The sequence below is a fragment of the Haliotis asinina genome, chromosome 2 (assembly GCF_037392515.1).
Source record: "Haliotis asinina isolate JCU_RB_2024 chromosome 2, JCU_Hal_asi_v2, whole genome shotgun sequence".
Taxonomy (NCBI): domain Eukaryota; kingdom Metazoa; phylum Mollusca; class Gastropoda; order Lepetellida; family Haliotidae; genus Haliotis; species Haliotis asinina.
In genome coordinates this window covers 52,860,009-52,876,362 of record NC_090281.1, presented here as the reverse complement: position 1 = coordinate 52,876,362, position 16,354 = coordinate 52,860,009, and the positions used below count along the sequence as shown (strand labels likewise).

Below are 16,354 nucleotides of genomic sequence, written 5' to 3'. Positions count from 1 at the left end.
CTGCCTCTTTTTTCATGTAGTGGAACCTCATTAACCCACTCTCGCGGATTAGTTCTGCTCGGAACTACATAATGCGCTGCCTTTAATAGTCATCCATCGTATAACCCTCAAGGAACACTGCTTTACTGTGTTCTCAAGTCTTCGCTCAACCTTACTCAACTATACGAACATTACCTTTCGCCTAACCGTAGTATATTACGGATCCTATTTTTTGTCCCGAATGGTGTTCCATTCGCAATGTAGTTAAACCGGACAATTTGAGATGTCATTTACAATGGGTGAGTGAGTTTAGTTTTAAGCCGCACCCTGCAATATTCCAGCTATATGGCGGCAGTCTTTAAATAATCGAGTCTTGACCAGGCAACCCAGTGATTTACAACATGAGCAACGATCTGTGCAACTGGGAACGGATGACATGTGTCAACCAAGTCAGCGAGCCTGACCACCCTATCCCGTTAGTCGCCTCTTACGACAAACATGGGTTACTGAAGGACAATATTCTAACCCGGACCTTCACGGGTACGTTACAATGAGTGAGTAAGTGAGTTAAATTTTACGCCACACTCACAAATATTTCAGCTTTATGGCAGCGGTCTGTATATAATCGAGTCTGGACCAGACAATAAAGTGACCAACTGCATGAGCATCGATCTGCACAATTGGGAACCGATGTCATGTGTCAACCAAGTCACCGAGCCTCGCCTCTTACCACAGGCATAGTCACATTTCATAGCAAGCATGGGTTGCTTAAGACCTAGTCAACCCAGAAGTGAGTGAGTGAGTTTAGTTTTACGTCGCACTTAACAATATTCCAGCTATATGGCGGTATTCTACCCAGGACCTTTACGGGTCATATTTACAATGAGGTGTACGGTAGACACTCCGGTATATATACAGATAACGCTAAACCAAATTCTTCTGAAATCTTAGATGGCGTTCATGAGGAGAATTCTGATAAAGATTTCGTTGAACTTCACAGGTAAGACAGACTCTGATTGTCGCCAGACGAGTTTCCTCTGGCGGCCAATGGTAGTTAGTATTCAAACTGATTAACTTCGATTTTTGTGATATACAATGTTGTATGATTCTCTTTTATTAGTCAAAGGCGCATGAAAGATTTGACTTCACGCCTCTCCTGGAACATGAAATGAGTACAGATGCCCTTGAATCCGACAAAGCCTTGCACACGTCACCATTGTTCCCGCACACACAACATTAACACTGGATAGCCAGTGTCCGTCTGATCCGATAAGCGAGAACCGTAATAAGATTTATAACAATACATGCATCTCTGATTCTCATGATGATCTGACCTGAGCGTACCCACAGACAAGAAAGTATAAGCTGTGCCAGCGGTTTATATATTTGTTGGTCCGGTCCGGTAGAAATTTTGGCTTCTGTTACCCGTCTGGTAATGCGGATTTTTGGTGGGGTTTGTATTGTTCGGTCGAATGTGTTGTGTCGGTATCATAGTTTGAAATGTAAATGTGTTCTGTTTTCCCAGAATCTCTGACCCAGAAAGCGGTACCCAGGTTATGATTTCATAGTGGTATGACACAGGTAACACCTTTCATATATAACCGGAATCGAGAACAGTTTTACCTTTTTGTCTAGTGTTCTCTCAAAAGTGTCTCACACACACACACACACACACACACACACACACACACACACACACACACACACACACACACACACACACACACACACACACACACACACACACACACACAGACAGAGGCAAACTGGATCTCGCCAAGCGCTACATGGCTGCAATAATTCCGATGTAATGTAAAGCCCAACTCAACTCACTCCCCCACGTTCTTTCAGCCTCTGACCCCAGTCCCACATCCTACCCGTCGTTTCTTTCATCCTTTACTTCTCCTCCGATATTTACACAGACTGACAGAGTTATTATCATAAAGCTCTGTCCACGGGGTGGTGGGGTAGCCTAGTGGTTAAAGCGTTCGCTCGTCACGCCGAAGACCCGGGTTCGATTCCCCACATGGGTACTATGTGTGAGGCCCATTTTCTGGTGTCCCCCGCCGTGATATCGCTGGAATATTGCTAGAAGCGGCGTAAAACCAAACTCACTCACTCACTGTGTCCACCAAACCCTGCCACTGACACACGCTTCATTCCCGACTACAGTTGGACGACCGCTCAACGAATACATTCGACCGGGGCCGTGTGGACAAAGAACCAGCCCCGAATCTGTATACGATCCAGTCTGTGGCGGTGGAGCTGTATAAAGTTCCAGTCCCTTCTGACAGTGATGCGTATCCTGTGTTTCGATGGTGCTTACCGCATGCTATGTTAGACAAGCTAACGCGAGGCATATTAAAATCATATTTAGGCCATTACTTCAACTCGACTTTGATCTCGGTGCAAATGTGTTTAACTTCGTGAACTCAGGCAGGACGACTGCTATGAATACGACGAACAAATAAAATTAATGGTGCTGAGGATTTTCCCCCGCGCATGCGTGTACGTATCCGTACAAATAGTATATATACACCTGGAAATTAATCAAGCAACACCCCAATTTTTTCTATTGGAGCAACTTTGAAGTGTTCTGACAATCAAAATATGCCGGGTTGATATAGTTTGACACTTTTTTATTCAACAGACGATCTCTGACAAACAACTTAAAGGGAAAAAGTATCAAGACTTTGCTTTATTGCAACGAAATCCAAATTCTTAAAACTGTCTTAAATTCATGAAAAAATGGACACAATTTACTATTCATCCACAGACGTTGTTGTCAGGTGTATTAACACAAATGTCACATGGAAAGAAAGAACAGTCATCTGAGAGTCTGCACACCGACTTTCATCAATATCTAGTGTGTCCTCCCTGCGCACGCACCACCGATTCCAGACGCCTCCTCATTCCTTGGATGAGTCTCCGGATCTGATTCTGGGGGATCCTGTTCCACTCCTCATGCAGGGCAGCCGTCAATTCGTTGAGATTATGGACTGGTGGGTCTCTCTGCCTCACACGACGGCCAATAAAGTCCCACAAATGTTCAATGGGGTTGAGGTCAGGGCTCATGGCAGGCCATGGAATTCTGTCAATTGCATTTTGCCGCAAAAAATCATTTACAGCATGCGCCCTGTGAGGTCTAGCATTGTCGTCCATAAATATGGGTCTCGTTGCCAGAGGATGGTTCTCAAAATGAGGTACCACAGCCCTGTCAAGAACCTCCTGTTGGTAACGAACACCGTTAAGGTTGCCACGGATGGTAATGATATCCAACTTGCAGTTCATGGAAATGCACCCTCATACCATAACGGAACCTCCCCCAAAGGCCACAGTCTCCTGGATGTTCCGTGGAGCCATTGCTGTGTTCCTCTGCCTCCAGACCCGAGTACGACCGTCCACCATGTGCAGCAAGAACCGGCTCTCATCTGAGAAATGGACCTTCCTCCAAGAGGCAATGTTCCAGTGCAAACGGTCATTACACCAGGCCAGTCGGGCTGCCTTATGGGCTGGAGACAGTCTGGGTCGCTTGATTGGCCTCCTTGCCCGGTATCCTGCAGCTTTCAGACGATTCCGAACAGTCCTGTTCGAGATGGGTCTCCCTGGAAGCCACTCCTGTCTCAACCGAGAGCTCGAGTCGAAGGACCTGCGCCGTACAAGTCTCAGTAAAGCTCTGTCCTCCCGGACTGTGGTCTTCCTGGGTCTTCCTGGTCTAGGCAGGTCTTTAACTTCATTAGTGGCCCGGTATTTTTTCAAAAGTTTTGAAATTATGGAATGATGTCGTCCGATTTGAGTCCCGATTTGTCTTAGAGACATACCAGCATTCCTCATGCCGATTATTTGCCAACGAGTGGCCTCTGATAATTTCCTACGTGCCATGACATTGAAATGAATGAAAAACCGAATGCAATCGACAACCTGCGCTTGTAAACACCCCAGGGAAAAAGTGCATTTTTCGAAAGTTGAGGTTAAAGCAATGCACGTGCGCTGTGCAAGCTTCACGCGCGTCATATCAACCCATGAAAAGCTCATGCTGTATGTCAATACATCAAAATTGAATAATCAATCATCAAAATTACTTCGTTAAACTTTGTTAAGTTTTTATGTGTCTTTGAATTTGGTGTTGCTTAATTAATTTCCATATGTATATATCATCATGATTGATATTCTTTAAATATGACGGCTCCTGACCTGACTGGGTGACGAGATGTGGAACTCACCTATTGGTTCATGTGGCCTGGGGCGCAGGTGGTTCGAGCGTCTGGGGCGCTGCAACTCACCTTGCGTCCCTTGGGAATGTCAGAGTGGTTTGATCTTAAACTGTTCAGTTTCTGTTTGTTTTGTTTGTTGATTTCGTGTTTTACACCGCGTTCTACAATATTACATCTGTATGGCGGCGGTTTATAATTAATCGAGTCTGGAAGAGACAGTCCAGTGATCAACAGCATGAGCATCGATCTACGCAGCTGGTACACGACGGCGTGACTGCCAATTCAGCGGGAATGACTCCTCGATCATGTTAATTGATATTGCTCAGCGCAGCGTTTTGTTTGTTTTTGTTTGGTTTGGGGTTAATCTATTGGTTTTGTTGTTTTTTTTGTGCCGTTTTTCTCAATAGTAATGCAGATTAAATCACAAGAAATGGCTTCACATATTGTGCCGATGTGGGAATCGAACCCGTCTTCAGCGTGACGAACGGAGGCCTTGACCACTAAGCTAACCCGCCGTCACTCGCGATGTTCTAAGTACGTAAGCAGTCTACAATTATGTAAAACTGGCATTCATTACGCGTTATTTAAAACCTGAAGTATAGGTTCCAATAAACTGTTGTATTATAATAGTCAGCGCCGGTGAACGCCGCATCTGGAAACTATGTGCTCTATAAATCCATTTTTATTATCATCATTAATATGCCATCAATTCTTTCGTCTTAATATCATATACTGCTCCATCGATGAGTATCCCGAATGATATAAGTCAGTGACGCATGAGCGACCATACTAAAACGCTGAGATGATACAACATGACAATATGGCACCCTTTACCTAAACAGTTAGTACCAGATTACGCCCCATTAATCCAAAGAATGTTCATTCATCCTGATGTTGCAATGACTTTGACCATGCATTTTCTGAACAGCTTGACCTCCAGGTGACAATGACGGCGTCATGACCGTGCAAGTTGACATTAAGATGACCATCCGTTCTCGAATACCCTGGAGGTCCGCCCACGCACATCCCACCCACGCCTAAATGTGATATAACCAGACCAAAATCGCTCAAACGTTTAACTTGGTCCCGTCTATCAACAGAATGATTGACATTGCATTGTGCCCTGAAATACGCGCCATTCAAACGGTGACAGCTCTTTCAGTCTGGTAAAGATACATTTTTGACAAAACGTTAAATAATAGTCTATTTCACCCCTCATTACAACCCTTGATTGTCAAGTGGGAATATGTAATCTATATTGAGGGCATGTGATACTGCCCTAGTGATGTCCGTTGTATAATCTTATTGACACCTGTCAATTCTGCCGGTGATAAGTGGGAGCTATTTCACATGTACATTACATGAGATCGATACACACTGATGCATTCTGAAAGGTGAAAGGTACACTGTGGATGGGAAACCCTGATATCATTAAGCTTGTTTTATCATCAACACGTCAATCATTATTGCAACCGACGCCGAAAATCACCGAGTGCTAAAACCACCTAGTCTGTGTATACTGGTTCAACCTCATTGCCAATGTCCACATCATTTAAAACTTTGTTACCTTGGCGAACTTACTCATTTCAAAAACTCATTTATTTTCAAAGGTCATGACCCTGTCTACCGTAAATTTCTTTCGAGTTGTCTGAATCGCCTGCCACAGAATATAATCGGTTCTAATTACTATATGAAAGTTTTCAAAGGTCAGACAGCTATCGCAATGCAAAGCAAAACGACGGTTATTGTGTACCACTTAACATTCCTCAATTCTCTCCAAATCTCGTCACAGCGAGATTATCCACTTAAAGTCGACGATCGTATCTGACCCTTGTGATCAGTCTTCCTTCAAGTAGCATCCAGTGTTGAAATTAGTATTCACGCCCGACAAGGGCTGATTCAATCAGCTTTAATTGTTCAATAACATTTAGACGCGTCGCCTTCAACAAACGCGACAAGAAAATCTGGTGCGCTTTTCCCACCCACGAGTCGCAGACGCGAAGTTTAATTTGTAAGACCTTTGAACAAGCGAGGAAAATTTGGCTATCGTCTTTGAAAACCGATTGTCTAGCTAGCTTGATGTTTTCGCTGCTTTAGACTTGTCGACAGACACCTTTGTGCCTCTGCCGTTTTCAATTAAGGGAAATCTAAATTCTGGGGATATTTGTTGTCGTTCAATAGTTTCAGAATATCCTATTAGAACACAAAGGACATGCTATTCAGATTGTGAAAAACGTTATATTAAACCATTCTATCCGTTAAAAAGGTGTTTTCTTTGAGAAAAGATAAAATGTTTCAATAGTTTCTACAATATTATTTTCTTTTAACATATGTGTTTAAATACATATGCTGCTATTAAATTAACGTATGGTATATTTTGATTCGTTTTACCTCACTACCTTTACAGCAGTTAATGAATGGTAATCACTTCTGATCCGATGACTGCACTGAATACGCAAGCAAAGTGGGTACGTTCCAGATTACGTACTTCAGTTATGATATAATGGAAACAAACCTATTCTGTTTTTAACTTCAAATGTGATTAACCGTTTATTAATTAAGGTGGGGAAACAATCAAAACTTCAAACGGAACAGGTTATTCCTTATTTGCTTGCATTCAAATACCACGCGCGTCTGTCGGCCCCTCCGTTCGTCCGTCTTGTTTGTATATCTGTTCTGTCTGTCCATCCGTCCTGTCAGTTTGTTCTGTATATTTGTCTGTATCGCTACACCTAAGACTGCATAAAAAATAACTGTTTCACGGGCACATTTTTTTCAAAAGTGACTTTGAAAAACATTGATAGAAAAAAGGGACGAGGGAGGAATACATTTTTATTTTTTCCTCTCAGAAATACAGCTTGGGAAGTTTAGCACGTGTCAGTGAGTTGTAGATTCAGTCACTCTCGTTCTTGCAGACACTCATTCTTACGGTGGACAAATGGATGATCGGGACGCGGGCAAGTCAAAATTACTTTTAAAATGACAATAAATTGTTACCCGCGCAAATAAAGGTGACACGCCGTTGCCCGACAAACATTTCATTTTTTTATCTTTGTATGTTATTTAAACAGATAAAAATTAAAATAATTTTCAAAATTTCACTAGATAATTGCTAGTGAGGGATGCACGCCCCCTTAGAACAGTGTTCATATAAATAGAGATATTATTTTAAATAGAAATATTATTTTAAATAGAAATATTATTTTTGTCTTAACTCCGCGTATTTCTTGCATGTGAAGAAATAATGCACAGCAATTTCGACTGGATGACCGCGCGAGGACGCGGGGCTGTCGATGATGTTTAACGTGCTGATAACCACATATACTCAGGTCCAAAGAAACTGTTCCAAGTTATGATCCAACTGTTCCTTTATTATGCATTGTAGAACTGTACCGAGATAGCCATTAACTGATATTGAAAGATGTGTTGTCTACGACTCCCATCAACAGTTGTTTAATATGTGATTATCTTCTGTTTAAATTTTGAAAGTTTTTTATATTTTTTTCAAATGTAGGTGTAAAAATTTGTTTTTGATATAATATGAACTTAGCTTACTGTAAGTGTTGTATTTTCAAATCGCACGTGATAAAATCAACTGAGAGGTATAGTCTCTTTTGCTCCTCAGTATAGTTTAGGGTAACGTCATATAAAAAGCATAAATGTTCAGACACCTGTTTATATCATTTCACTAAATTGTGGATAAAAATACTTCATCCTTGTTACGTCGTGTTAGTCTATGGTTTGAGGCTTGGTTGGATTTCATTTGGAGATGACATTTCTGACTGATTGCCATCTAAACGTCACTTAAGTCGTCGTAACAAAGTTTGCCAACCAGACACTTGACTCTTGACCTTAGGTGGAATGTGGTGTGAACTGCCGAAATGTATCGATTGCTGCCACTCCTCTGGCCTGTCCAGCCTCCTTTGGTCCACCACCACGCTGACCACACACAAGTACCCTGCATTCCTTCTCGCCTATTGCGCAACCGGCAACCAAAGGTGGACCCATTCACACATTGTGCAAGACGGGTGTCCAGTCACACAAAGGCAACGTGAACGCGATCGTTACTTGCTCAAGTCTACTCGATAAGTTGAAACGGGCTTTATTAAGGGACAGACATGCTGGCGACATGAAGATTAGAATGGTCAATGAGAGAAAGTGGACACGCGCGTTCGATGGTGGTCAAGCCGCGCTAGGTGATAAATTATTGGTCATTACTCGCTGGACAGCCTAATAATCACATGTTCGGATCAAACACTGAGAGACAATCATTCCAATTGTTGCTGAGAATAAGAGAGCGGTCGCACTTCTGGAGTCGGGTGGAGGGAGAGTAGAGTTGAGCCAATCCCACCCTTGTCCTCTGTCTGACCGCTGTCCGGACTGAGAGTTGTCACATTATACCCACTACTTGACCAGGGCCGTTTGTTTCTATACGTATTATTCCGCCTAGAAATAGAAATTTCAATACACTTATAATCGGAATACATCAAAGGTTTTATTGTGGGTTAATCTCTGTTCTCACGTCCCCGATATCAAGTTGCGATTGACATGAAACCAGATTTTAACTATCACTTCTCCCTATATCATGTACAGCTTAACATTAATCACACTGTTTAATTGTTTGACAACGTGTAGCCAATATCTGCAATTGCAACGTCTAGAGTCACGTGATCCTAGTTTCCCCGTCCCCCGAGGCAACCCCCCAGGCTCTGTGCTACACCGTACAACCAACCACGCTGCGCTGTTGGCATTGATTCAAACTTAATAACAGGTGTTAGTTGAAAACGGTTGATCTTAGACGTGAAGCCAGGGTTTGATTACTACCACAACAAGATCTCTGCAAATTATATACGATTCTGAAGTAATTATCAGCTGTTAAATTTCCGGGAAGGAGAGCGAAATTAGTTAGTCTAATTCCCATCACAAATAAACGATGAAATGCTCATTAGTGTTTAGTCATGAATAATTACACTGAAGGTTTACACACTGTACACGCCATTGTTTGTGTATGATTACTTAAGTTACTGTGAACGTAAAATAGAAAATTATTTTCGTCTAAAAAATTAGCTGCTTCTGATATGTACTTCCTATCAAAAGTTTATTTAAAGTTTTTCACTAAAAACACTCACTATAGGTATATGTATATAGCCTCAACCAAGATTGAATTCTCTACTAACTTCGGGGAACAAACTGCAGACCTTATTCAGATGAACTGCAGAAGGATCATGCATCACATTTGCTGAAAGATATATGCAGCTGCGTTCTGGTGTAAAGTTTTGTTAAGAATTCGCCAATATTCACTGATTTTTTATCATTTATTGAATTCATGACAATAACTTTTAAATGTTACGAATTTGTTTTATAATACATCAGTTCGTGTGTAAACAGTACCTTTAAACAGTATGGAATATGTGGCAAAATCTAGTTTAGGACAGTTGCCGAAAGTAAGTGGCTGCATTTACACTAGTGAGTCTAAAATTTTGATGGGTAGTATGCATGCATACATGCACGTATGTCTGTCTGTGTGCATGCATGCATGTTATGTATGTATGTGTGCGTGTGTGTATGTATGCATGTACGAATGGATGGATGTGTCTATGTGTGTGTATGTGTGTGTGCTCGTGCGTGTGTATGCAAGGTTACAACAAACCATGTGGTCCCTTTGAGTTACAGCCATAGTTGACTGTACTCAGTAATGTTCTGTGGTAATACCATGTATGCCTGATGTGCTTGATAATGTTAAGTCGAAGGAAATTGGGTAGGGTGGGGTAGCCTAGTGGTTAATGCGTTCGCTCCTCACCCGGGTTCGATTCACCACATGTTCCAATGTGCGAATACCATTTCTGGTGTCCTCGCCGTGATATTGCTGGAATATTCAAAGACTATACCCACTCACTCACTCACTCACTCACTCACTCACTCACTCACTTTAGGTTACGAGAGTTACGAGTAACGCATTGAATAGGACACAAAAAAGGAAAGTCTGGCAGGCAGTTGATGCAGAACGATAGGCTATAGATTGGTACCGTCGAAGAGACACGCATAGTTACTACCTTTATAACGAGCCTGGTTACAACGACTTGACGGATATGTCGAACTATTGTTTTGATCACGGCCTCTTGCTGCATATTTTAGTCTAAAGTGTACAACGAATTACGGGGCATAACGAACACAAATAGCGATTCCCTTTCAGTGCGTCATAACAGTAGTATACTATACTATGTGAGTGAGTGTGGTTTTACGCCGCTTTTAGCAATATTCCAGCAATATCACAGCCGGGGACATCAGAAAAGAAGTTCGTTGTGGTCATGTGGGGAATCGAACACGTGTCTTCGGCGTGAGGAGCGGACGATATGACCACTAGGCTACCCAGCCACAACTGTACATAACAATTAACGATAGCCTTACACATATATACTGAACAGCACAAGAAAGGTAACCAGAGATTCCAAAAACCAGAGTTGCGTTTCTTTTGCTGTTCAATATATTTGCGGTCAATCCCCTACACATGATAGTGCCGACACCTTTAAAATGCTCTAAACATTCTAATTCCATTCTTTTTTAATATTCCGATAAAGGACTATTGATACGGTTGAATTATTAGGAAATCGATGGAGATTATTCCACAGTATTTTCAATGATAAATCAATATGTATTGATACTTTCAACAAATTCTGTAAAATTACAAATTTAATGTTTCCGATCTAATTCCATTACTTTTTTCTATTTGTTATTGACTCTTGTCATGTAGACACATTACCACGCAGTATAGATGCTGATCAGCCCCCGCGTAGATTATCGTTAATTAGGTCCAGTTGAAAGAGCATCTGCGGCAGAGACTCTTGAAATAGATGCCATGTTATCGGTATACTCGTAAATTACGGCGATAAAGAAGAGCGCTGTTTACACATGGAACTAGTCGAACCTATGTGTATTCGAAATACCTTTCCTAATCAACTCGCATTTCCCGAAGGCATAGAACATGATCACACACCCACTTGAGTTAAATATACGATCTGATTTGGTCCTCTTATGTGAATGCTGCCCTGCCGCGGGTGACGTTCTCAACGTCAAAACGCTGAACGTTGCGTCAGAGTGATTAATTTCACTTTGTTTGAGGAGTGTCTTTTGACAAAACGCTGGTTTCAAAAAGAAGTCAATAGTGATTGTGTATATATCAACATTGAATATGAGCATGTTGATGATGACAGTGAGCGAGTGAGCTAGTTTTACGAAACCCTTAGCAATATTCCAGCAATATCACAGCGGGGGACACCTGAAATGGGCTTCACACATTGTACACATATGTTGTCTCGAGCCCGGGTATTTGGCGTGATGAGCGAACGCTCTAACCACTAGGCAACCCCACCGCCCCCGATAATGACGTAAGAAGCTTCAAATACCTTAACGTTTTTTTTTCGTCTGACCCCGTTCTACGGCGACGGCAGGTTAATCGAGGCTGGACCAGACAATCGAGGGAACAGTTCGGTAGTTTGGTTAGGACCTTGTCTTTCAGAGACCGAAGCTCATTGAGCAGGTTTATTTTCAAAATCGTTTCGTTTTTTCTCTGTTAACTGTTTGTTTTTGTCGTGGTAAGAATGAATGATTGATATGATGACGAACGTCAGCCTTGCAACTGCCGTCAGCGAAACTGAGCGTGACATCATTAATACGGATGTGTAAATACTGTAGTTTGTAGACAGTTGTATTGACAGAGAAATGACAGGGGAACATCCGTCTAAAGTCATTTCAACTTAGTATTGTGGCGTTTTGTGCAGTAGTCGGTTGGCTATTTGGCTGGTGGTTTGACGCCGCCCTGAGTAATATGTTTTATTTACCTTTTTAATAGAAAATGTTAGTTTGTCTATCAGTAGGAAGTCATACCTTACCAATGAGAGTCACCTTTACTCCGGAGGTGATCCTTACCCTATTCTGGAGGTGATCCTCACCCTTACCCTGGAGGTGATCCTCACCCTCACTCTGGAGGTGATACCCACCCTTGCCCTGGAGGTGATACCCACCCTTGCCCTGGAGGTGATCCTCACCCTTACTCTGGAGGTGATCCTCACCCTCACTCTGGAGGTGATACCCACCCTTGCCCTGGAGGTGATACCCACCCTTGCCCTGGAGGTGATCCTCACCCTCACTCTGGAGGTGATACCCACCCTTACCCAGGAGGTGATCCTCACCCTCACTCTGGAGGTGATCCTTACCCTTACCCTGGAGGTGATCCTCACCCTCACTCTGGAGGTGATACCCACCCTTGCCCTGGAGGTGATCCTCATCCTTACCTTGGAGGTGATCCTCACCCTTACTCTGGAGGTGATCCTCACCCTCACTCTGGAGGTGATACCCACCCTTGCCCTGGAGGTGATACCCACCCTTGCCCTGGAGGTGATACCCACCCTTGCCCTGGAGGTGATCCTCATCCTTACCTTGGAGGTGATCCTTACCCTTACTCTGGAGGTGATCCTCACCCTCACTCTGGAGGTGATACCCACCCTTGCCCTGGAGGTGATCCTCATCCTTACCTTGGAGGTGATCCTTACCCTTACTCTGGAGGTGATCCTCACCCTCACTCTGGAGGTGATACCCACCCTTGCCCTGGAGGTGATACCCACCCTTGCCCTGGAGGTGATACCCACCCTTGCCCTGGAGGTGATCCTCATCCTTACCTTGGAGGTGATCCTCACCCTTACTCTGGAGGTGATCCTCACCCTTACCCTGGAGGTGATCCTCACCCTTACCCTGGAGGTGATCCTCATCCTTACCTTGGAGGTGATCCTCATCCTTACCTTGGAGGTGATACCCACCCTTGCCCTGGAGGTGATCCTCATCCTTACCTTGGAGGTGATCCTCAGCCTTACCCTGGAGGTGATACCCACCCTTGCCCTGGAGGTGATCCTCATCCTTACCTTGGAGGTGATCCTCACCCTTACTCTGGAGGTGATCCTCACCCTTACCCTGGAGGTGATCCTCACCCTTACCCTGGAGGTGATCCTCATCCTTACCTTGGAGGTGATCCTCATCCTTACCTTGGAGGTGATACCCACCCTTGCCCTGGAGGTGATCCTCATCCTTACCTTGGAGGTGATCCTCATCCTTACCCTGGAGGTGATACCCACCCTTGCCCTGGAGGTGATCCTCATCCTTACCTTGGAGGTGATCCTCATCCTTACCCTGGAGGTGATACCCACCCTTGCCCTGGAGGTGATCCTCATCCTTACCTTGGAGGTGATCCTCACCCTTACTCTGGAGGTGATCCTCACCCTTACCCTGGAGGTGATCCTCACCCTTACCCTGGAGGTGATCCTCATCCTTACCTTGGAGGTGATCCTCATCCTTACCTTGGAGGTGATCCTCATCCTTACCTTGGAGGTGATCCTCATCCTTACTCTGGAGGTGATCCTCACCCTCACTCTGGAGGTGATACCCACCCTTGCCCTGGAGGTGATCCTCATCCTTACCTTGGAGGTGATCCTCATCCTTACCCTGGAGGTGATACCCACCCTTGCCCTGGAGGTGATCCTCACCCTTACTCTGGAGGTGATCCTCACCCTTACCCTGGAGGTGATCCTCACCCTTACCCTGGAGGTGATCCTCATCCTTACCTTGGAGGTGATCCTCATCCTTACCTTGGAGGTGATACCCACCCTTGCCCTGGAGGTGATCCTCATCCTTACCTTGGAGGTGATCCTCATCCTTACCCTGGAGGTGATACCCACCCTTGCCCTGGAGGTGATCCTCATCCTTACCTTGGAGGTGATCCTCATCCTTACCCTGGAGGTGATACCCACCCTTGCCCTGGAGGTGATCCTCATCCTTACCTTGGAGGTGATCCTCACCCTTACTCTGGAGGTGATCCTCACCCTTACCCTGGAGGTGATCCTCACCCTTACCCTGGAGGTGATCCTCATCCTTACCTTGGAGGTGATCCTCATCCTTACCTTGGAGGTGATACCCACCCTTGCCCTGGAGGTGATCCTCATCCTTACCTTGGAGGTGATCCTCATCCTTACCCTGGAGGTGATACCCACCCTTGCCCTGGAGGTGATCCTCATTCTTACCTTGGAGGTGATCCTCACCCTTACTCTGGAGGTGATCCTCACCCTTACCCTGGAGGTGATCCTCACCCTTACCCTGGAGGTGATCCTCATCCTTACCTTGGAGGTGATCCTCATCCTTACCTTGGAGGTGATACCCACCCTTGCCCTGGAGGTGATCCTCATCCTTACCTTGGAGGTGATCCTCATCCTTACCCTGGAGGTGATACCCACCCTTGCCCTGGAGGTGATCCTCATCCTTACCTTGGAGGTGATCCTCACCCTTACTCTGGAGGTGATCCTCACCCTTACCCTGGAGGTGATCCTCACCCTTGCCCTGGAGGTGATCCTCATCCTTACCTTGGAGGTGATCCTCATCCTTACCCTGGAGGTGATACCCACCCTTGCCCTGGAGGTGATCCTCATCCTTACCTTGGAGGTGATCCTCACCCTTACTCTGGAGGTGATCCTCACCCTTACCCTGGAGGTGATCCTCACCCTTGCCCTGGAGGTGATCCTCATCCTTACCTTGGAGGTGATCCTCACCCTTACTCTGGAGGTGATCCTCACCCTTACCCTGGAGGTGATCCTTACCCTTACCCTCGAGGTGATACCCACCCTTACCCTGGAGGTGATCCTCACCCTTACTCTGGAGGTGATCCTCATCCTTACACTAGTGGTGATCCTCATCTTTACTCTGGAGGTGACCCTCACCCTCACCCTGGAGGTGATTCTGATTCCTACCGTGGAGGTGATCCTCACCTTTACCCTGGAGGTGATCCTCGCCCTTACTCTGGAGGTGATCCTCAACCTTACCCTGGAGGTGATCCTCGCCCTTACTCTGGAGGTGATCCTCAATCCTATAACGGAATTTCAAACAATAAAAACATTTTAATTAAAAACATACCAGCTATATGGCGGCGTTCTGTAAGTAATCGAGAGTGGACCAGGCAGTTGGTGCGGTATAGAAACTACTGAGATAAACGGCTTGTGAGTAATTTTTAAACCAGCAAAATAAACGACAGACGAGTCTTTAATATTCAGTTGTATGTTAAATAAACAAGGTTACAGTGATAGACAGTTTATAATTCTAATACAATACTATTCACCACCAGTCTATGAATATTCGGGAAAAAATCTTAACTATTCATTTACCAAAGTATTGACATTTCGAATAAAAACAGATGCACTGATTGAAGATTGTTGATAGCTTTTGAAAGTTCAGTGTATTTTGTTAAAATGAAACGTCGATGTCACTAGACTTATGATCGTAAATCCACAGTAGTCTCCTCGCACCTCTCAACAACCACCCTTTATATACCTATCATACAGTTCTAGATGTTTCTAACAAAAAGCATATCACACTACGATCATTTAGAAATTACAGTCTACAATTGAAAATAGTCTAAGTAAACTTATCCTCAGTACTTTTCGTTACACTCCACCACTGAGTTAAACAAAACCTTATGGGAGGTCGCGTCAGGTAACCTTTGAGATTGACCAATCAGAACACAGCTTACCAAATCGCGAAAGTGGACATTCGCACATCCGAATGCTATTTAGCGTAAGCTCGCTTCCGGGTGATGCAAAACGGCGTACGTACAACCATGACAACAGTCGCTGTCAATAGTGTTTTTTGGAAATATTCAAGGATGAAATCTTAGCTAATGGTAACGATGTCAACAGAAACCCCAAAACGTATATACTGCATGGTCAAATATGCGGATTTTGTTTGTGGGGAGATCTGTAAGGTAGATCAGGCACCCTTGCACCTACAGATCAAACCAGTTTTACAAAAAGAAAAAAGAAAATATTTATTAAATCAGAGGTGATTAACAGGAATGGGTAGTTGGGGTGGATGGCCTGGTTAATACATGTCATCGTCCTCATTGCCTGGTTCATTGCTCATTACGTTGATCACTCGATTGGAGTATCAGTAATTGAAGTGGTTGCAGTGAGTGAGATAGTTGGGTTTTACGTCGTTTTTAGCAATATCACATCGGAGGAAACCAGAAATCGACTCCACACATTGTACCCATGTGGGGAATCGAACCTGGGTCTTCGGCGTGACGACCGAACGCTTGAACCACTAGGCCACCCCACCACCCCCAGACATGG

At 44.3% G+C, this 16,354-nt stretch overlaps 1 protein-coding gene across 1 annotated transcript; it reads left to right on the top strand.

The window, feature by feature from the left end:
* The first annotated feature begins 930 nt into the window (after window positions 1–930).
* LOC137271876 (protein FAM186A-like) lies at window positions 931–15,131 on the top strand. Its single transcript, XM_067804265.1, has 4 exons — window positions 931–979; window positions 12,109–13,451; window positions 13,548–14,699; window positions 14,748–15,131. Exons 1-4 carry the CDS (start codon window positions 931–933, stop codon window positions 15,129–15,131), a joined length of 2,928 nt encoding a protein of 975 aa, XP_067660366.1.
* The last annotated feature ends 1,223 nt before the right edge of the window (window positions 15,132–16,354 follow it).